Source organism: Quercus suber, unplaced genomic scaffold (genome assembly GCF_002906115.3).
Source record: "Quercus suber isolate HL8 unplaced genomic scaffold, Cork oak 2.0 scaffold_87, whole genome shotgun sequence".
Taxonomy (NCBI): domain Eukaryota; kingdom Viridiplantae; phylum Streptophyta; class Magnoliopsida; order Fagales; family Fagaceae; genus Quercus; species Quercus suber.
Genome location: NW_027069552.1, coordinates 1425341 through 1447056, shown reverse-complemented (window position 1 = coordinate 1447056; position 21716 = coordinate 1425341). Strand labels below are relative to the sequence as shown.

At 36.8% G+C, this 21716-nt stretch overlaps 2 protein-coding genes, 2 long non-coding RNA genes and 1 other non-coding gene across 7 annotated transcripts; all 5 read left to right on the top strand.

Annotated features, from left to right (window-relative positions):
- Positions 1–3854: 3854 nt before the first annotated feature.
- Positions 3855–4541, top strand: LOC136067834 (uncharacterized). The gene is made up of 3 exons (XR_010629246.1): positions 3855–3952; positions 4048–4138; positions 4311–4541. It is a non-coding gene; the product is annotated as an uncharacterized LOC136067834 (long non-coding RNA).
- A 389-nt stretch (positions 4542–4930) lies between these two features.
- Positions 4931–6030, top strand: LOC136067833 (uncharacterized). Its single transcript, XR_010629245.1, has 3 exons — positions 4931–5621; positions 5717–5807; positions 5980–6030. It is a non-coding gene; the product is annotated as an uncharacterized LOC136067833 (long non-coding RNA).
- A 261-nt stretch (positions 6031–6291) lies between these two features.
- On the top strand, positions 6292–8187 carry LOC136067849 (extensin-like). The gene is made up of 4 exons (XM_065774191.1): positions 6292–6378; positions 6654–7649; positions 7752–7852; positions 8103–8187. The coding sequence occupies exons 1-3, from the start codon at positions 6292–6294 to the stop codon at positions 7818–7820; spliced, it is 1152 nt and encodes a 383-aa protein (XP_065630263.1). The 3' UTR covers positions 7821–7852; positions 8103–8187.
- A 1330-nt stretch (positions 8188–9517) lies between these two features.
- Positions 9518–15893, top strand: LOC112018019 (uncharacterized). Of its 2 annotated transcripts, none has more exons than XM_065774166.1 (8): positions 9518–9641; positions 10206–10349; positions 10735–10793; positions 12497–12564; positions 12645–12696; positions 14194–14367; positions 14526–15125; positions 15369–15584. In XM_065774166.1, the coding sequence occupies exons 1-8, from the start codon at positions 9611–9613 to the stop codon at positions 15417–15419; spliced, it is 1179 nt and encodes a 392-aa protein (XP_065630238.1). In that variant the 5' UTR covers positions 9518–9610; the 3' UTR covers positions 15420–15584. The 2 variants fall into 2 exon arrangements, with proteins under 2 accessions (XP_065630238.1, XP_065630237.1); XM_065774165.1 differs by lacking the exon at positions 15369–15584 and adding an exon at positions 15595–15893 and having other exon boundaries at positions 9519–9641.
- A 314-nt stretch (positions 15894–16207) lies between these two features.
- On the top strand, positions 16208–19735 carry LOC112033172 (uncharacterized). Of its 2 annotated transcripts, XR_010629244.1 has the most exons (3): positions 16208–16635; positions 16728–16807; positions 19231–19735. It is a non-coding gene; the product is annotated as an uncharacterized LOC112033172 (transcript). The 2 variants fall into 2 exon arrangements; XR_010629243.1 differs by having other exon boundaries at positions 16208–16807.
- The last annotated feature ends 1981 nt before the right edge of the window (positions 19736–21716 follow it).

Sequence of the window (21716 nt, the reverse complement as noted above, 5' to 3'; positions counted from 1 at the left end):
TATTCTAATGGGCTCTTCTAGCAAAGAAAGAAAGAAAGAATTAAAAAAAAAAAAAAAAAGAAAAGAAAAAAAGAAACCCATTCTAATTGGCTCACGTTTTCTCAATAAAATAAAATATCATGCAACTTAAAACTTTGACATTTAGAAAAAGATTTTGAAAGTCATAGCAAGCAAGTGCGGCTTCTCGGATCTGTTTATTTTTTGAATGGGTAGAAGGTGACAACATTTTGTAACTTTTAATGACATTTTTCAAGTTTAAAACCACCCCTCCTTCACTTATATATATATATATATATATAGAAGAAAAATATTAGGCATACTATAATTTTTACCTTATTCATTGTCATGTATGTTTGTAAGATTACTTTTTTTTCTTTTTTCTTTTTATATCTCATATTTGGAATTGAGTTTGATGCTAAAAGAAAATATATTATTTTTATTAATAAAACACAATGTTGTGAAGAACAAGAATCTAGTTAAATAATTATTTTTGTATTATATATGTCATTCAAAAATGTTAGACTATAGTTTTAGTTAATTTACCACGATTTATAATTTATATTTTGCTTCTCATTATTTTTTGGCAAAAAACAATTTCTTGATATTTGTAGGGATATTGGGCCTAAGAGCTCATTATCTATGCGTATATTAGGCCTGGGGCCCAATTTAGGGGCGTAGAGTCAGCCGAGGAGGAGTAAACATTGTCAGGAGAGTCCGTGTTAATAAATGAAGAATTTGGTTGTGGTCATAAGAGCCCATGAGGATGGTTCGAGGATGAATGCCTCCTCGGCTAACCAAAGCCAAGGTCTAATGGGGTGGTCTGCTGCCCAGGGGAACGTTCCAAGAAATTCTGTTTATACAGATAAACCTTGAACACCCTTGCTAAATAACTATAATATACAAAGGATTTCGTTAGTTGCCCGGTTTGGAAACAATATATAATACTAGCATCTCGAGTTTTTTAAACTCGAGATCCAGTCGCTGATCTGGCCAGAGGGGTTGATGTGGAAATCTTATGAACTCGAGTTTACAAAACTCGAGTTCTGTTTAACCTTTTATTTTACCCTAATTTCAGAAACAGTCTTTATACAATCACTCTCACTCCCAATACAATCACTCTCACACTCTCACTCCCAAACTTTCAAACTTTCAAAATCCCACTCACTCTCACTCCCGAATCAGCTACCCTGTGCTCTCAGTCTCCACGGCCTCTCTTCTCTTCTGTTCCGTCGTTCTTCATCTCGCTGCCGCCGTTCTTCATCTCGCTGCCGTCATTCTTCATCTCGCTTGCTAGGTAGTTCTCCGTTCCTCCTTTGCTGAATTTATGTTATAGAATTAGGCTCTTTGCATTGTGGGTTACACATTGTTAGAAATGTAAATGTTAGAACTTATTTTGACTGAAGGAGTTGTTGTTGCTGTTGTTTTTGTTTCTGGGTTGTGGATTTACTTGGGTTTTCAGTTGCTTTTGATACATGCCCATTTGGGTTTTGTTTAAAATTGGTTCATAGTAATTTTTGGTTACAGCCAATGGTTCATAGACTCCATTGGCTAATCCTAAACGGACCATAAATTAGATATTTGTTGATAAGTAAGATTGTTAGTAAAACCATATAATAATTCATAGACTCCATTAGGCAGCTCACTAAAAGTATTCTGGGTTGTATTTATTTTGGTAAGGATAGTAGAACTAGTGGGTAAATTTGTTATTTGTGAGGGAGATGCACTAAATGTGATTCACGAATTTCAAATCACATCGACTTCCCCACAATGGGTCATTGAAAATAGTACTATTACTACTAGAAGTCTAGAACTATAATTGTTTTAGATTCTTTTGTTGAATGGTCATGTTAATCACATGCTATTTAGAAAAAGCTGGTTTTGTTGCCCATTGTATTGTGTAACTTTGGAGGAAAAATCCTCATATATTCCATCCCTGAATTTTCCCTAAGGATTCATGATTGGGATGATTTTGTTCCCTGCTTTTGTACTTTCTCTTGTAGGTTCCTTTTCTTTTAATGATAAGTCTTATTCACCGAAAATAAAAGGATATATATATATATATATATTAAAGGATTGATGTACTATAATGTTTGGTGTTTTACTAGAGTTAGGTCAATTTTTGTTACTATTTTCAATTGTAGAAAACTAGCCTTAAAATTTATAATTTGTTATTATTATTCAATTAAAAAGTATTAGTTTATTTATTAGTTGAGACTACCCGAATTTAATATTAGTCATAAATTTTATGGAAAATGTCAATTAGGTGATATTCCACCTTCTCATATACATGGCAGATTTTGTTATGAATTTAATTAGTAAATTTTACTATAATATGAGAGAAGATAATACAATTTCCTTATACTGCTAAATACCAAATAATTACTACACTTTTGATAACTTTCTATGTTGATTCATTGAATGTAATCTGTTTATCTGATTTGAACTTTTTTGAATAGTTGATTTTAACTGTCGTGGTCTTCTTACTGTGCACTAGTACCATATCCCTTACCTTATAAGTCATCAATGTTAAAATTTGGCAGCTTGGTGACAAATTTGTATCACAGTACTAGTTTTGTTTTGTTTTGTTTTTTTTTTTTTTTAATCAAATATTACTAGTCTTGTTGTTTAAATGAACTGAAAAAACCAAAAAAAAAAAAGGTGTTGTTGTTTAACGGTGGGCTGCTTGAAAAGTATTAAATATAGCTTGAAATATGGGTTATAAGGAATAGGACAAACTTAAGTATAGTATTTTATGTGTTGTTCTTTAAGTTTATCCCTACTGTTCTCTTATTCTTTCAATTGAAAGCGTTAGGAATTTGCATCTAGAGTGTCATCTTGATCTGTATCCTTTGTTCATATTTGGTAGTGCTATCCTCTCTTATTTTATTTATTTAATTAAATAATTAAAATTTTTATTTATTTACTTAATTAATTAAATATGTAGCACTCTTTGCAGTATGGAGCCTCAGATTCATGACGAGCCACAGATCTTGGAACCTGGTCCTAGTATTGGGTCATTGTTGACGCGACAACGACATCATCGATCAGAGGACATATGGAATGGCGAGGTGAAATATCTAGTTCTAACAAATGCTTTAATTTTTACGTTATCTTTGACTTTTAGTTAGTAAGTTCCTTCAAAGTTGTATTTATAGTTCTAACTGCTATAATTTTTATTGATTCTGCAGGACCCGGGCCAACTTATGTGCCGTGGTCGCACTAAGGAGATGGCAAACGTTCAAATGCGCGATAATCGGGTGATCGACATTATCAAGTTGCTACGGCTTGAAGGATTGTTTAGGGCCCCTTCCAGAGAGATAGATAATTGCCTTATAACGGCCCTAGTTGAGCGATGGCGGCTGGAGACTTATACATTCCATCTTCCACACGGTGAGATGTCAATCACCCTACAAGATGTGGAGGTCATTTTCGGACTTCCTATAGACGGTGAGGTCTTGGTTGGGCCGACTACTGTGTTACATGGAACTTGGAGCACGGTTTGCATGGAGTTTCTTGGTTTTACTCCGGCGAATGACAACAAAACCTTGGTGGGGCAAAGAATTCTTATTAGCCGCCTTGTTCAGGCCATTGCAGCGCCACTGCCTGATGACGCAACGGAAATTCAGATACACAACTATGCCTGGTGCTATATTTTAGCGCTACTAGGGGATAAACTTTTCATGGACAAGTCGGGAGATAGGGTGCATCTGATGTTTTTGGAGCAATTGCAGAACCTCCATGATCCGCCACAGTATAGCTGGGGCAGTGGTTGCCTGGCTTGGTTGTATAGAGAGTTGTGTCGGGCAAGCGAGAAAGGGGCATCGCAGATTGGTGGGGCATGCACCTTGGTCCAATATTGGGCATGGGCAAGGTTGCCATTCTTGTGCCCAAGGATAGAGCCCCCACCTGGATGTGATTACGGCCCGTGGCCGTATGCTCCACTTGCCTTTAAGTAAGTATTTTTTTCGATATTTAGTGTGTTATACAATGTACTCTTCTTAGTAACTAAGTAGCCACTTATCTTATGTTATTCGCTCGTAACTGTAGGTGGGTGCGGGTGCCAGGCTCGAAGAGTAGGCCATCCGGGATGGCCTTGGTCCACTATCGTGAGCAATTAGTTACAATGAAGCCGGACCAGGTAATAATATTCAAATATTTTGTTCCATTATGTTACTTTTCCTTAAGAATATGATTGCTTCATACTTTAACATATCTGCCGTTTTAATTTTTGTTTTTCCTTGTATCTATGTATTCTCCCTTGTTTCACATTTTAAGATGCTATGATAATTGTTTTTTTGTTTCTATTTTAGATTGTGTGGCAGCCATACGAGGCACACTTTGTCCACCTTCCTGACTTCTGCGTTACAGGGAGGGGTACGTGGACAGCAAGGGTGCCGCTTGTGTGTTTTTGCATAGTGGAGACACACCACCCAGACCGTGTCCTTCGACAGTTTGGGTTGGCGCAAGAGCGGCTTGACCATGTTGTGTACGATGATAGGCTACATAGAATAGACTTGCGTGGGAAGGTGGAAAAGAATTGGAGGCAGGAGCATGAACCATATAATTTCATGGAATAGCAGAGCACAACGAGTTTGCCATGCACCTCCTCAAACTGGTGAGATGGCCCGTGATCATGACTATTACAAATGGTACGGTCCGGTCACTCGAAAGTATATCGACCGCAACAGTGCTAGATTACATCAGTTGGTAATGTGTTCTAATTATATTTTATTGCTTGCTTTGTTTTTTCTTTAGTACATGTACGAACGTAGAATCAATTGATTTCTTCTTTCAACAAATTTGGTTGATCTTACTGACGTCCAATTAAAAAGAGTTTTTGTTGCATATAGTATCATAATAAAACTTTCACTTCTTAGTTTAGATGAGTATTTAAGTAGATTAATAAGTACTATATTACGATAATCGGGTGATCGACATTATCAAGTTGCTACGGCTTGAAGGATTGTTTAGGGCCCCTTCCAGAGAGATAGATAATTGCCTTATAACGGCCCTAGTTGAGCGATGGCGGCCGGAGACTCATACATTCCATCTTCCACACGGTGAGATGTCAATCACCCTACAAGATGTGGAGGTCATTTTCGGACTTCCTATAGACGGTGAGGTCTTGGTTGGGCCGACTGCTGTGTTACATGGAACTTGGAGCACTGTTTGCATGGAGTTTCTTGGTTTTACTCCGGCGAATGACAACAACACCTTGGTGGGGCAAAGAATTCTTATCAGCCACCTTGTTCAGGCCATTGCAGCGCCACTGCCTGATGACGCAATGGAAATTCAGATACACAACTATGCCGGTACTATATTTTAGCGCTACTAGGGGATAAACTTTTTATGGACAAGTCGGGAGATAGGGTGCATCTGATGTTTTTGGAGCAACTACAGAACCTCCATGATCCGCCACAGTATAGCTGGGGCAGTGGTTGCCTGGCCTGGTTGTATAGAGAGTTGTGTTGGGCAAGCGAGAAAGGGGCATCGCAGATTGGTGGGGCGTGCACCTTGGTCCAGTATTGGGCATGGGCAAGGTTGCCATTCTTGTGCCTGAGGATAGAGCCCCCACCTGGATGTGATTACGGCCCGTGGCCGTATGCTCCACTTGCCTTTAAGTAAGTATTTTTTTCGATATTTAGTGTGTTATACAATGTACTCTTCTTCGTAACTAAGTAGCCACTTATCTTATGTTATTCGCTCGTAACTGTAGGTGGGTGCGGGTGCCAGGCTCGAAGAGTAGGCCATCCGGGATGGCCTTGGTCCACTATCGTGAGCAATTAGTTACAATGAAGCCGGACCAGGTAATAATATTCAAATATTCTGTTCGATTATGTTAATTTTCCTTAAGAATATGATTGCTTCATACTTTAACATATCTGCCGTTTTAATTTTTGTTTTTCCTTGTATCTATGTATTCTCCCTTGTTTCACATTTTAAGATGCTATGATAATTGTTTTTTTCTTTCTATTGTAGATTGTGTGGCAGCCATACGAGGCACACTTTGTCCACCTTCCTGACTTCTGCGTTGCAAGGAGGGGTACGTGGACAGCAAGGGTGCCACTTGTTTGTTTTTGCATAGTGGAGACACACCACCCAGACCGTGTCCTTCGACAGTTTGGGTTGGCGCAAGAGCGGCCTGACCATGTTGTGTACGATGATAGGCTACATAGAATAGACTTGCGTGGGAAGGTGGAAAAGAATTGGAGGCAGGAGCATGAACCATATATCATTTCATGGAATAGCAGAGCACAACGAGTTTGCCGTGCACCTCCTCAGACTGGTGAGATGGCCTGTGATCATGACTATTACAAATGGTACGGTCCGGTCACTCGAAAGTATATCGACCGCAACAGTGCTAGATTACATCAGTTGGTAATGTGTTCTAATTATATTTTATTGCTTGCTTTGTTTTTTCTTTAGTACATGTACGAACGTAAAATCAATTGATTTCTTCTTTCAACAAATTTGGTTGATCTTACTGACGTCCAATTAAAAAGAGTTTTTGTTGCATATAGTATCATAATAAAACTTTCACTTCTTAGTTTAGATGAGTATTTAAGTAGATTAATAAGTACTATATTATGCATTCTATAATTGTTACATAAATGTGGAAAATTCTGATTGTAATGGTTCTTTCTGTGTTTCAGATTGAAAGTCATTTAGGGTTGTTGAATTGGCTTCCAGTAGGCAGTCGAGAACACAATCATGTCTGGCGCATCCTATATAATGTGGCTGGGCTTGGTGGTGATCCTACAGCCACTGGGCAGGCAAACAACCGTACTGAGACTGAATCAGCAACTACTGCAGCCCCAAGCACAAGTGCAGCACCCGTAACTACACCGACCCGTGGTCGGCGTGATACTAGAAGCCCAAGCACAAGCGCAGCTAGGGGTCGTGGTCGGCTTGCTACAGCAAGCCCAAGCACAAGCACAGCTAGGGGCCATGGTCGGCCTGTTACAGCAAGCCCAAGCACAAGTGCAGCTAGGGGCCGTGGTCAGCCTGCTACAGCAAGCCCAAGCACAAGTGTAGCTAGGGGCCGTGGTCGGTGTGCAACAACCCCTCGGGTTGTAAGTAGTCTTGAGATACCTGCTCCCATCCCGCACGCATCTTCCCAGCCTGAGGTCCCTTCACCCATCCCAGTTGCATCTCCTCAGTCCGAGGTCCCTCCACCCATGGTAGATGTATCTCCCCAGCCTGAGGTCCCTCCACCCATCCCAGTTGCATCTCCTCAGTTCGAGGTCCCTCCACCCATGGTAGATGTATCTCCTCAGCCTGAGGTCCCTTCACCCACCCCACCTTCGCAGCCCAGTCCCTTCACCCCTCCTATACACCCTGAGACACCCTTATACCCACCCACCAGCTCCACTGCACTCACTGTACCCATGGACCCACCCAGTACTGAACCCATGACAATGATCCCCACTCCTGGCCTGTACATAGAGCATCATTACCCACCTACCTCATCCTCATCCGACCCTCTAGGACCTCCGGCAGCGATTGACCCGCTACAGCGAGATATTGATGTACCGGACGAGCATCCCCCTCATCAGCCGTCACCCCCACGAGGTAGACCGCAACGTGCTAGAAGAGCACCCACTTGTGGGACAGGTGGACACAAAATAGGACACAAAGGCAGCTCTATGGTACGATAACATTAATTACGATGTTTATGCCTATTTTGCAATATGCTATTTATTCTTATCATTAAACCGAATATTGATTGTATGCACCTAATGTCTTTGCAGCACGATGATGAGCATAAGGCTGATGCCCCCGCAGCCTCCTCCCCCGCCCAAACATTCCACGAGGGTTAAAAAACGCAAAATTGGTGAACATTGAAAAAGAGGTTTGTTAAAGATGCATGCAGCAAATTAATTTGTGTTATGGATGGTGCATGTGAGATATATGTCATAGTAAATTCTCAAATGTCATAGTTTTTGTATGTTGAATTCAATTAGTCCAATTTGGTTCTCATTAGTCACTTCTAATGATCAGTGAGCTTTTTATTCTTTGGTGTAATAAAATAATTCATCATCAAATGGTTATTCTATCCTATCTCAATTACTGAGTTTTTATTTTGTGCTTAATGGTTTCAGGGGACAAGATGCACTGTTGCCACAGATATCCTCTTGCTACTTGAGGGTTAAGTGAGTTTCATTAACCCCACTTCCTGTTGTCCACTTGTATTATTGGTTTGTTTATTCTTGTCCATATTAGTTATGACAAATAAAAAAATTTGTGGCTGAAGTCATTCTCTACACCATGTTTGTCTGTTTTGGTATAAGTTCAGAGGTATTTTGGTATTTATGAAATATTAGAATGTTATTGTTATGTTACTCTTAATATGTTCTAGTCCAAGTTGATGACGCCTTATTTGGAGCATGGGGTGTGTCTTATCATTTTTCTTATTTTTTTTTCGGTTGATTGATAGGTGCAAGGTTTTGACTGAATACTTTTTTGTCACATTCTTTTAAAAACTTAATACAGTGCAAGTGAAGATTTATTTAGGGAAAAATGACAGATTAGAAAATCAGCATTTCTATAGAATTTTTGTAGTACCTGAAAATCATTTGTTTTTTTTTTTTTTGGCTCTATTAATAACAAATAATCAAAGCAGCGTTAAGAGTTCATTGAAAGTGTAACTCATTTTTTTTTTTTTTGATGGGGAAAGTGTAACTAATTAATAAACACAAATCCTTTTCCACTTGAAGACTGTTCAGGTACATATGTTATATGTTCATTTAATTCTTATTTCACTATATATGTGATGGATACTTTGTTTTTTAAGTGTAACATATGTTATATACTTTGGTTTGGGCTGGAGGATATAGTATATTGCCATTTCCATCAGTTGCCTTAAAATTTCAGAACCATCACCTTCTATGTGTGTTTGCAGCAAGCATGCCATTGACAAAGCACTTGAATGTTGCCATCATTGATAGCAATCCTGCATTGGGGAGTAGACCCTACTTCAACAAAGAAGACCCCCCTGATGCAAGGGTCAGTACAGTGACACTTGCTACTATATCTCTTTTCAAAGGTATCAACTTCGATATTTTTGTCATTCTCAATCATGTTCTGGCCACCCTCTTTTTCTCTTAATCCTCTCAAAGTCGCCATGGGTACTCTTATGGGGAAGTACTTATGTATGCTTCAGCATCCTTCCCTATGGAATATAGATGCTGTTGGGCAGTTTTTTTTTTTTTTTTTTTTTTTTTTTTTTTTTTTTTTTTTTTTTTTTTTTTTTTTTTTTTTTTTTTTTTTTTTTACCCCCCCCCCCCCCCCCCCACCCCAACCCCGGGTCTTCGTGGTTGATTTTCTTCCATCCATTTGTCCATAGCCACCCAACAGGGATTGAAAGTTCAAATCTAGAGTTCATTTTCTATCTATGCTTGTGTGAATTTTTTTTTTGGATGCTTTTACTGCTTCATTGTTTTCATTTCTGTTCTCTTCCGCAATATAATTATTGCTTCTTAAAGATTTCTAAATATATCAAGTCTAACATTGATTTTAATTAATTTGCTTGAAAAATTAGGAGCACAAGGAGACACATGATCTCTCTAATAACATTCAGCATTATGATATTGCTATTGTTGGAGGAGGCATGGTCGGCATGGCTCTAGCTTGTTCCTTGGGTATGTGATGTTTTGTGTTTACTTAATTAACTGTATCCTATGTTGGAGGGGCAGGTCGTTTGACTAAACCTGTTTGAAATCTTGTTACACAATATGACATCTTGTTCTGTTTTAGTCATAAGCCTAATATTATTTTCCTACCTGTAGTTTCTTATATTTTCCACAAGGGAATTAGGTAGCGAAGGTCGGGTGGTGTTTAAGAGAGACTAAAACCTCCCAGGAGATCAGATAACCAATGAATTAATAACAGTGGCATAATGTGTTAAGCAATCAATAGGAAATTAATTGACTTGGTCGGAATCCGCTTGTGGACATCACTCTTAATCCCTAGTAGAAAATAAAATTTAAGTCAGTGAAGCCATGTTAATTCACCTCAATATCTAAATGCAGAACAATGTTTTGGATAAAATTTCATCATGAATTTGAGCACTGTAATGTCTTGTACTGTTACATATTCTTTCATTTATTAAATAGATTTGGTTTGTGCTGGAGGATATAGGATATTGCCATTTCCATCAGTTGCCTTAAAATTTCAGAACCATCACCTTCTATGTGTGTTTGCAGCAAGCATGCCATTGACAAAGCACCTGAATGTTGCCATCATTGATAGCAATCCTGCATTGGGGAGTAGACCCTACTTCAACAAAGAAGACACCCCTGATGCAAGGGTCAGTACAGTGACACCCGCTACTATATCTCTTTTCAAAGGTATCAACTTCGATATTTTTGTCATTCTCAATCATGTTCTGGCCACCCTCTTTTTCTCTTAATCCTCTCAAAGTCGCCATGGGTACTCTTATGGGGAAGTACTTATGTATGCTTCAGCACCCTTCCCTATGGAATATGGATGCTGTTGGGCAGTTTTTTTTTGCGTTTTCAGTTATTGTAATGGACTTGATATGGATTTAAAAAAAAAAAAAAAAAGAGATGGAATTGATATGGTGGTATATCTGTTTTACTGATTGAAATGGCCCTGCTTTAGAGCATGCTTGAAATCATCACCATAGCTGAAAGCAATGCTTCTTTTGAAGGAGACAGAAACACATGTTTTGCATAGTTTTAAACTTAGAATAACAACATTTGTACTTTGTAGATGTTGGTGCTTGGCAATACGTTGAACAGCATCGACATGCATATTTTGATAAAATGCAGGTAATCATTGCTACTTTGTATTTTGTTGTGGCAATGTTTGACTCTCTTCTTTTTTTTTTTTTTTTTTTTTTTGTTTGTTTGTTTGTTTTCATAGTTGATTTCATTTTTTTTTTTTTTTTTTTTTTTTTTTTGTTTGTTTGTTTGTTTTCATAGTTGATTTCCTTTTAATTGCTCAATGTAAAATGATGTACTAAAATACTTGAACTATAAACTTAATGCGTTGATCTGACTCGTTCAATTGTTCACCATTTTCTGTGTCAATGACACATGTTCAGTTGTCTTGTCTCATTTTGTTCTTATGTATGCTGACTCATTGATGTTTTCCATTATCATGCATGTTAGATTTTTAGATTTTTTTTTTTTTTTTTTTATTATAAAATTTTGGATCTTAAAAAAGAATGGATCATTAATACATTTACCAAGATAATTAAAGACATGTTCATTGGAGCCATAACTTACATTCCTAATATATAATTTCTGAGGTAGATTAGAAAATGAAGTTTAAGTTAAAATTAGGAATGATGCATTCTTTGAAGCTAGTGTTAGCTAAACTTTATCTATCATTCTTCTTAAAGGTTTTGGGACCGAAAGTATAAGTGAATGCATGCAGGATAGAGACTAATAACAGTCACAAGTTTTTTTCATTGATAGGGCAAGTTAGTATCAATTTGGTCATGTTCAGGAGGAGAACTGAACATTCTCTGATCAACTGTGAACTAATAGCAAGTGAAGGTGAGATAACCAGTAGATGGAAGAGGGATAAAGATTTAATTTTATTTGTGTTAATAGGAAGGAGCTTTGAATTAGCAGATTTTGAAAAAAGACCAAGAACTCCCGAAGAGTTTCATGAGGTGGAATACAAGGTTTATCTATTCTCAGCTCCCGAAGATGATTCATGAATTGAAGCAAGTGCTATGTGCCAGATTCATGATCCTTCAACGTTTTAAAACTCAATGTCGAGTTTTCTCCAACCAGGGGAGTATAATGTGGGAGTCCAACCAAAATTATATTAGAATTTATATTTTTGTATTTATCTTGTGCAAGATTGGATTATTTTGAACTTTTAGATTTGAGTTTAGATAGCGATTATATTTTAGACGGATTAGTATTTGAGTTCAGTTAGAATTATTTTTCATTAGTTTTTATCTTTTATCTCTTTATTTCCTGAAAGCTCTAGTTCTATATAAGCTCCTGGTTTATTTGTATTTGGAAGACGGTTGATTAATGAAATTTCAGATTGGAGTTTTTCCAATATGTTGGGTGCTAATTCCTGATACCTAGGTGCCAATGCCTAAGTTTCTTGCTTGGTGCTGATTCCAGGCAACTAGGTGCCGATTCTTAGGATTTATCTTTTAATTTTCTTGTTCTTTTTTCTCTTGATTGTCCCGTATCAACTCCTTACTTGCCAAGGAGCTGAAATGGGGAATTTTTATATTTGATTCCTTTTCATCATTTAGGAATTATAAGTGTCTATTTGGCATGATGTGCAGCTGGTGTTACTCGTCTGTGCCCTGCAATTGCTTTTAGGCATTGCATATGCAATTTTTACCACGATAATTTGATTGCTTAGAATATATTCATATTTTCTTTTACTTGAATAATCTGCTACATTTCTTTCTAACATATCCTCTCTCCTAGTGGCCCACTATGTTTTAAAATAAGACTGGTAATGTTTTCTTCTATATTTTCATAATTTTCTGTAGGTCTGGGATTATACTGGCTTAGGATACACAAGATACAATGCACAGGATATTAATAAAGAAGTTCTAGGGTAAGCATACGCATAGGAAGAAGAAAAATATCATTTTGGTAATCTTCTAGTTTTTAATGGCAAATGACTTTGTGCTACAGGTGTGTAGTGGAGAATAAGGTTCTTCATGGTTCCCTACTGTCATGTATAGAGGTACATATTTTTATTGTTAATTTGTCATAAATTCAGTGTAAACCTCTTGTATTTTAAGTTCTGTTTTGGGGAAGTTCTTCCTTTCATTACATTCTTTCTTTTCCTGATGAAAAATATTCCTTGTCCAATATTGGATCACTTATATAGACTTGGCTGAATGGTGTGCGTAATATTTTTCTTAATGAAGTGAAATGGTGGAGTTTTCATCTCCTTTTATGAACTATGGTTGTCATCTGTGCTTGATTCTCAGAGTTTTGTTATTGTATTTTTGTGCGTTGGATGGCTCTTGTGTTTTTTACTTTTGGTTTTAATGATGTATCCAGGGCTCTGTGAGCAATATTGGATAGCATTCTTACCATTATAATAGGTATAGCAATTTAAGAATGAATTTTCTTTTATTATACTTAAGTGGGATTTGATTATCAGGAATTTTCTTTTCTTCATATAAGGTCATTTGTACCTCTTCTTCATATATATATATGTGTGTGTGTGTGTGAGAGAGAGAGAGAGAGAGAGAGAGAGAGTTGTTAATATTGACATAATCAGGTTTATAATACTGTCTTATATAACAAAGAAAAAGTGAGTGAACCCAACCCTAAGGGGTACCACAATCAGGTAGGATCATGCCTCATAAAGCGGAGGTCCTTAGTTTGAAAGGTACTGGAAGCACAAAGCCAATTTTATTTTATTTTAGGTCTTATTATTTAAATAGGTTATTAGCATTTTATTTAATTTCTTAGTCAAGGCTATTTTTGTAAGGGTTTTCCCAAGTCAATCAGGATTAGGGATAAGTCCTAATAGACCATCTAAGAATACTATTGTACTCTAATGGAGACTGTTTATGGTTTCCTTGAGTAATAAAATTTACTATTGGAAATTTTCCTTAAATAGTTTGGTGCTGATTTCAGGAAATCCTAAGTGTTAGATTCCCTGGCTATTTATTTATTTATTTTATGTTCTTCAATTTCAGTGTTGCATCATTTTTGGTTTTGTATCTCTCTTTCCCCCTCCCGTGGGAGCAAACTTGAACATATATATATATATATAAAAGAAAAGAAAAGAGAGGGAAAACAGAAAAAGGAGGAAACCTTGGTGATGCAGTTGTAGGCCCTTCTGGTTTCCAGTATGATGGATATTATCCCCCTGATGGGTTGATAATGAGATTTAAACTTATTTTTTAGAAGTCAAATTTCTTTAAAAAAGCTCAAATGGCACATGTACACAGGGTGTGTACTGTCAGGTACAGCAAAATTAAACACTGAAAGTACATCGACCAAATAACACGATTTAAATTTCTTCCCTAGCACAGCTATTTTCTTTGAATGTGGTGGCAACTTGGTCATTCATTATATATAGCTATTCTTATTCCTTGAGGTCTCATCAATATATAATATTTTGCCAATTTCAATGTGCCTTATCTTGTGCAATGTAATTTTCATTTACTTGCTGTAAATTATGATACTTTTTGCAACTAAGAAAATTGAAACTTTTCTATAGAATACAGATTTCCAGAAGACAATCTATCCTTCCAGGTTATCTTCAATGACTCTACCTCCGAGCCCTTCATCCTTGGGGATGGACAGCACATCATCAAGGCCGCCATTGTCTTCTCAGAGACATTTGGCAAAGCTGGAACTGAGTGATGGCAATAGCCTATATACGAAGTTGGTGGTAATTTTCACTTGTATGTAAATGAAGTTACATTGCCGTTTGATGAATAGTAGGATGAATAATTGCCCGTTTTATTCAGTGGGTAAGATCTGTTTGATAGCATATGTCACTGATAATAATTGGTTACAAGTATTCAAATTTGTTGACATTTATTGCAGGTTGGAGCAGATGGTGGCAAGTCACGCGTCAGGGAGTTAGCAGGATTCAAGACAACCGGATGGAACTACTCACAGAATGCAATCATATGTACGGTGGAACATACTGTTGAAAACGGATGTGCATGGCAACGGTTTCTACCTGCTGGTCCAATTGCACTTTTGCCAATAGGTGATAATTTTAGCAATATTGTGTGGACTATGAACCCAAAAGAGTCAACAAACTCTAAATTAATGAATGAGGATGAATTTGTGAAAGATGTAAATAATGCTTTGGATTATGGATATGGTCCTCATCCTACGTCAAGCTTGTTTGGAAGCGGAGAAATGTTTTCTTGGCCTAGAGCAGGTGTGACATTATCAGCTAATGATTGTTTTGAAGTTCCACCAAAAGTGGTTAAGTTGGCATCTGAAAGAATGGTGTTTCCGTTGTCTTTAAGGCATGCCAGTGACTATGTGTCAAAGCATGTTGTTCTGATTGGAGATTCTGCACACACTGTTCATCCTCTGGCTGGTCAAGGAGTTAATATGGGTTTTGGAGATGCATTTGCTCTTTCTAGGGTCATTGCTGAGGGTATAGCTGTAGGCTCTGACATTGGAGAGGTATGTGTTTTTGCAAAAAATTTCTTATTCTGCAAAGAGGTCTTTTGAATTTCATTGTTGTATTTTGCCTTCTTTTAGGATGCAAGGACACCTTTAATCTAGTATCTCACTTGTTTTAGGTGAAGACATGAAGTTAGAGTGATAGACAAATGGACTGATGGAAATATTTATTTATTATTTTATATTCTCGTAGTTATAATAGAGGGGAGATTTGAACCTGGACATCTTTGTTGGAAATATTAGGTGGTGCCACTTGAGTTACAAGGCGCTTGGCGGACTGATGGATATATCTGAACATGTTTACCAATTAATTGTCCCAAGTCCTAACCACATCGGAATATAGGCAATTTTTTGGCTTGAGAAGTGTCTCAAAACTTGATTAGAGCTATTTGGTTGCCCTGATGATGTAATTGTAATAAATTATTATCTCTGTAACCACATGATGTGTGCATTGATTCGACTTATGCAGGTAACAGTGTTAAAGAAATATGAAGCCGAGAGAAAACCAGCAAATATTATGATGATGGGGATCCTGGATGGTTTTCAGAAGGCATACTCTGTCGATTTTGGACCCCTAAATATACTACGAGCTGCAGCATTGCATGGGGCGCACTTCATATCACCTCTTAAAAGAAGTATTATTTCTTATGCATCAGGGGAACAGAAACTGCCACTATTCACTTGAGAAACACTCTAAATTATTCTTACCAGAGGATATAAATGGACTGGATTTTTGCACCTCATGTAGCAATGAATAATTTTTTTTTTTTATTTTTTTTTTTTTTTTTGGGGGGAAAAATTGTGGGACACAAGAGGTATACTTATCTTTTAATTTTGTTCTTTTAGTTTCAATCTTGAACATTTACCTAGTTATCTTTTATTTAATCTTTTGGATATTATTCTTAGTTTGTATTTTAATTTCTAAACATCATTTATTAGTCATGAATTTGCTTTATTATCCATTATTGCTCTTTAATTGATATATGTTTAACATTATATGAAAAAAAAATGTTTAAAAATATTAAAAAAAAAAAATTTAATAATTAATTAATATACGTATTCCCGCCACGTCTTGTTCTAATTTTTCAAAAATTATTGTGTCGCCGTATTATACCTGTATCCATGTCCACGTCTATGTTTGTGCTTCCTAGCTGCTTATATATTGTTAGTTGTCCTCTGTGCATGTGCGCACAAGTGTGCACCTTTGTGTGTGAGCCTATCTTGTTTACGCTGAAAGTTGGTTTATACTTGCTTGAGTTAATCTTCTTTCTCTTTTTTCCCTTAGCTGGGCAGTTATTGTGCATGCTTAGAGAAATGCTTAGATGTTATTATTTGTAAGCTTCCTTGGGAAGTGCAGAACAAGTTTAACTTTGAGTCTTAAATCACTCAAAGAGGAGCATGGCATGGTCAATTGAGCTCTGCTTTTGTTTTTGACTGATTGCATCTTTTTAATTTTTCCATCAAGGGAAAAATTCTCTATGCAACTGAAATTAATTTTGTAAAAGCTGAGGTGAATGAACATAGAATTTTGAGGTTTACTTTGTCCTTTGTTTTTTTTCCAAACTGTTCCCTTTATTAACCGACTGTTCTGACTATTTTCAGGTTGGAGAAAAATCAGTGTTGACATGACCAGAAAGAATGGTATCGAAATGCATTGTGTTGGGATTTAAAAGAACAGAATGGTGAGCAAAGTTGCTATCTACTGATTGGATTTTTTTCGCTGGTCTAGCCAAATGGTTATGATCCTCATCTAATTCACTATTATGCATTTTACTTTGCACTATATTTTTATGTTTAACTGGGATCTTTTTAAGGATTTATAGTGTGTCTAATGGGTTCGGTATATATCTATTTGGTTCTTGTTGGACACTTGTCAGAAATCTCTCAAATGTTCTGTACATAATGTGTTGAGCTTTCTTTATAAGGGTGAAACAAACTTAACAACGTGTAACTTTTCCAATTTATGATGAGCAACCAGTCAATGAGAAGGATATGTTGTTTGGAGAAATATTGTGAGAAACTTGCAGCTTTCTTGGAACAATGTGCTATTCAGTTTAATAAAGCCATGCTCAAATGCTCATTATGCTTCTTGAAAAGTTCAATGATCTCAATATGTTCAATTATGCTTCTTTTTTCTTCTTCAAATTAGTGATTCCAATGACCATTCTTTGAATTTTATGATATGTGGACCACCAACATAACGTTGAGTATTTTTCTGTGAAGTAAACAAAGAAAATTGACCTTTCTGATATATATTTTCTGCTAAACGCTTTTAGTGTTAGTGTTAGGATATTAATGTATTAGTGAGGGGGGCACAATAGTGATTTTACTAATATATAGCGATTATTGCAGTTAGAATGCTGGCCTTCATTGATTTACAAAGCTATATATCATGATAGTGAGTCACCTATCAGCGAAGTACTTGGAGTGGTGAATGGGGGAATATTTGTAGTGTGTATGATAATGAAGTTTCTAAGAATGGTTTCATTTTGTGGAGCAGGCTGTTAATGTTAGGTTACTTAAAGAGATCCAATGGAGGGGGTCCATTTCATGATAAAGATTTTGTTTTTCATGAATATAAAGGTGTACATGGTGCCGCATCATTTCAAATCTCATTCCACCAAACAAGGAGTGATAACTGATTCTAAAAATGACTTGACATTTGCTCTGCTTTAGATTTGTGAAAAACTAAATCTTCAACTTGATTTAAACCCTCTCCATTTTAAAAACAAATGCTGAGGATCCTTTTCCAACTCAAAGATGGGTTTTCTATTGGATGCAGTGTGGTAGTTTTAGAAAATGAAAGATGAAGGGTTTGTGCCTGTCACAACTTGAGGAAGTGTTATTCATGTTCACTTTACCCAAAACGATTAGTCAAACATGAGTTCCATGTAATTACTTATGGTTATGTAGCCCCGGTCAATCTAGTACACTCTGGATGTTGGACGTAGTTCATACCTGCACAACGCCTTCATAGTCAAAATCTTATACAAATCCACACAATATAAAATATTATAAAGCTAAATTAAATGACTCCATTGAGCAGTCTTGGGTTGTACAGGGGCTTGTCAGGTTTTGGTTTGAGGAGATGGATTAAGGGATTGTTTTTGGAGATTAAGATGAATATGAACTAGTGGGGAACTGACATTAATAGATATGTATGACAAGTGCGGGGATTCTTTAGGGAGAGGAGGGTCTTGGGCACTGAATTAATCACATTGAATGCCTCGATAAAGGGTCAATTTGTTTTCTACTTATATCATGTTATGATGTATTTTGAAGATCATATGTGAACTTGACCTCTTCTTATTTTTGGTTAACATAAACTGGATTAAATAATCTGCTTTTAGGATATTGAAACTATTTTTGTTGCCATAAACTTAGATTTTCATGGGCATATATTCTTATGAACCTAACATCTTGTTTTTACCTCATGCTATGTTGATATCAGATCTACTAATGTGTCATGCTGTTTTTATATCTAATTTTTCTATTTCTCTGCAGTTTCTGTACTTATTATGCTAAGGATCCACTTAAACACTATAAGTGGGGCCTGAGTACCATGTTTATGTTTTTGGATTTGGTAAAGAAACATACTCACCGGGATGGTTTTGGTCAGTCTAGTTTCATATGAACCTTATTTATTTATTTTAGGATTAAATGGGACTCAATAAGATTTTTATATTGAAGTTATCTCTCTGCACACAATAGCCTGCTTGCTAATTCTCGTCTGCAGAATTTTCTATAGTGTTGCTGCATTTCTGTTCAAGTTGCCTTGGAGTGTCTATTACTTGCTCCACTCTTGCACACTTTCTTCAATACTCCAATTTTCATCAGTCTTACATCAATTGACAATATTTTTCGTGGTTTTTCCCATTTGTTTGGTTCAAATGATTTTCAATTTTCTTAGATTTGATACAGAATCTCTTATTTTGTTAATTTGCTCTCTTTTTTTGGATTCTTCTTCTGCTTCAGTGTTCTCTTAAATTTTTTTTTTTTCATATCTCATTTGGTTTCTCTCCTTCCCACATATTTTTTCTGTATGTGAATCATCTCTCCTGTACTCTATGCACGTGCTCAGTGAATTGTTTAAAACGGTTTTCAGGGACAAATGTTGAAGAATAAGAGGAAGTCAAGGCATAATCGTTGATTTCAGATTAGTTTCTTTAGTGAGGATAATCCTTTCAATGTCTAAGGCTTTCAAAGCAAATAAGGTATTGAACTGCTAATGTGGCTGACTTACCAGGAAAAATTATGCTTTAGGACAGCAAAGAGTCCAAGAGCCGAATTTGATAAATGGATCATATGGGAAGAAATTGGCTTGGATTATACTTCTTAAAGGTTAGGCATGGAGTTGACCAATATAAGAAGATGAGAAATTTGAATGACTTAAATCTTTTCAATGGCAGTAGCTGAAGGGGGAAATGGATCCAAGGTAGAGTATGCGGCTACTTTGAAGAGTAAGTTGAGAAAGTAGCAAGGTTAACAGAAAAAGAATTTTAGGCATGTATTAAAAAAAAAAATTGTTAGGACTTTGTAAGAAACTTGGCAGATTTGTCTTTCTTGTAATCGCTCTCTTTTGTGTTTTATATGGCTTTTTTTGTGATGAATTATCAACATTTCTTTTAATCTTTCTTAACTTCTTCAAAGCCTAAAAGTTCTTAAGATAAAAAGCAAAACGAAATCTGTATGCCTCTTTAGAAACTGAATTAGCATCTACTCAATCACAATTTCTGATAACCTGTCTACAAATTAGTTGTTTATTGCTCACGCATACCACAACATTGCTCCCCAGATTGCTCTCAACACCCACTTATCTCTCTCTTGTTTGAAATCTTAGAAGCATTTGTAATTATGGATTCCACAAAGGCAGCAGTGCTACTGTTACAGGCAGTATTGATGGTTGAACCATGTTGTGATAGCCATAGGTTGCCATTCTTTTAGCTGAAAAAAGGTACTCTCTCTTTCTTTTTCTTCAAGTTTAAGATGATTTTTTTGTCATGTACAATCATTTTTTTTTTTTTTTTGAGATAAGTGATATAAATTTTTTTTTTTTAGTTTGGGCAACTCCCCTGTTCAGGCAGAAGGGGTTGCCCTGTTTCCCCTGTTTTTCCCAGTGGCAAATCCCTTGTTCAGGCAGATTGGTTGCCCTTTTTTTTCCTGCACATGCAGGCAAATCAGGAACTGAAATGTGTACATGCAATTGTTGAGAAACATAGATAAAGAAGCTTAGAATGTAATCTAACACCATTGAGAGGCAGAGAAGTTGAGAATGTAAATGCACAACCATTACATCAAAAGGCGTTCTCGCACCAAGCTATAGAAACTGTTACGCTCTATTCATAAAGATAATTTTACAATGCAAATACATTTGCATCACAACAAAAAGGCATTCTCAATATATCAACATTCTAAATATGCGCAACCATCCTTAATTTGAAATTCTAACCGTACTACTCAAATCACAATCTTCATAGAGGTACATTGGGTAGAGAATTATAAGTACATTCAACAAAAACCAAAAAGTTAAATGTGCCAATACAACGTAGTCACTTTTCCTAAGATCAGCAGTTCGCACAACAAAAACGGCGTCCATGGAAGCATGCCTGCAAAACGTAGACTAATCACGTTAGGAGAGAAGTAGTAAAAACAGTAGTTACTGGTAGAATGAACAACAATTATATTTAACCAATGCATAATATTTTTCCATCTACCTACCTACTATGGAACATTACTGCTTGTGGAAGCGCCACGAGACTGCGGACATTTTCTACGGTTATGCCCAGAAGCATGACACAATCCACATGTTTGCTTAGGTTGACTCTCTATCAAATCTGCATCCTCCCTCCGCCATCTTGAGCCTTGATCCTTATTCCTCACCCCATCCATCTCATTCCTTATTCTTGACTTCACTGGTCGACCTTTGGCCCGCAACAATGCTGGATTAGGCAACCACTTTGGCCCCATGGGATCCCTCCACAATGATTGTGACTTAGGAATCACAAATGCATGCTGATAAGTGTTAAGGGCATTGTCCAAACCATAACATGGGGGAATATATGCGGTCGAATCAATATTCAAATAGTCACATACTCTAATTGCATGTGAACACGGGATCCCTATGTTTTGCCATTTCCCACAACTGCATGTTCTTTCCCGTATCCGAACTTCATAACTGTGGTTTCCCCCTCCTGCGCTACACGTGAATGAAGTAACTATCTGATATATCATCTGTTCACTGTTAAATGGCTTGAGATAGTGTTTCTCAGATTTAAGCTTATTTCCTTCCCACTTGTCAAAGGCATATTGACTCCATTTCTTACCCTCTGACAGGCGATTGAGGTATTCTTTGTGCCGGTCGTGGAAATATTCAACAAGTTTGGACCAAGTGAACTCAACCAACGCGGCAATAGGAAGGCCCCGTGCACCTTTAAGTACACCATTGAAGCACTCTGATATATTGGTTGTCATTGCCCCAAAACGTCTTCCACCATCATGTGATTGGGTCCACATATCCACAGACTCGCTCATTAGGTATGTGTATGGAAGATAATCTTGATTCTTTTCCTTCCCATCTTTTCCCGTCACCTT

Bases quoted from the DNA above. Each gene is read 5' to 3' on its own strand.
- LOC136067849 (XM_065774191.1), top strand. From the start codon at position 6,292: ATGGCCTGTGATCATGACTATTACAAATGGTACGGTCCGGTCACTCGA. The intron at 6,379-6,653 runs GTAATGTGTTCT...TCTGTGTTTCAG, and splicing joins GTGCTAGATTACATCAGTTG to ATTGAAAGTCATTTAGGGTT. The intron at 7,650-7,751 runs GTACGATAACAT...ATGTCTTTGCAG, and splicing joins GACACAAAGGCAGCTCTATG to CACGATGATGAGCATAAGGC.
- LOC112018019 (XM_065774165.1), top strand. From the start codon at position 9,611: ATGGTCGGCATGGCTCTAGCTTGTTCCTTGG. The intron at 10,350-10,734 runs GTATCAACTTCG...TGTACTTTGTAG, and splicing joins TACTATATCTCTTTTCAAAG to ATGTTGGTGCTTGGCAATAC. The intron at 12,697-14,193 runs GTACATATTTTT...ACTTTTCTATAG, and splicing joins CCCTACTGTCATGTATAGAG to AATACAGATTTCCAGAAGAC.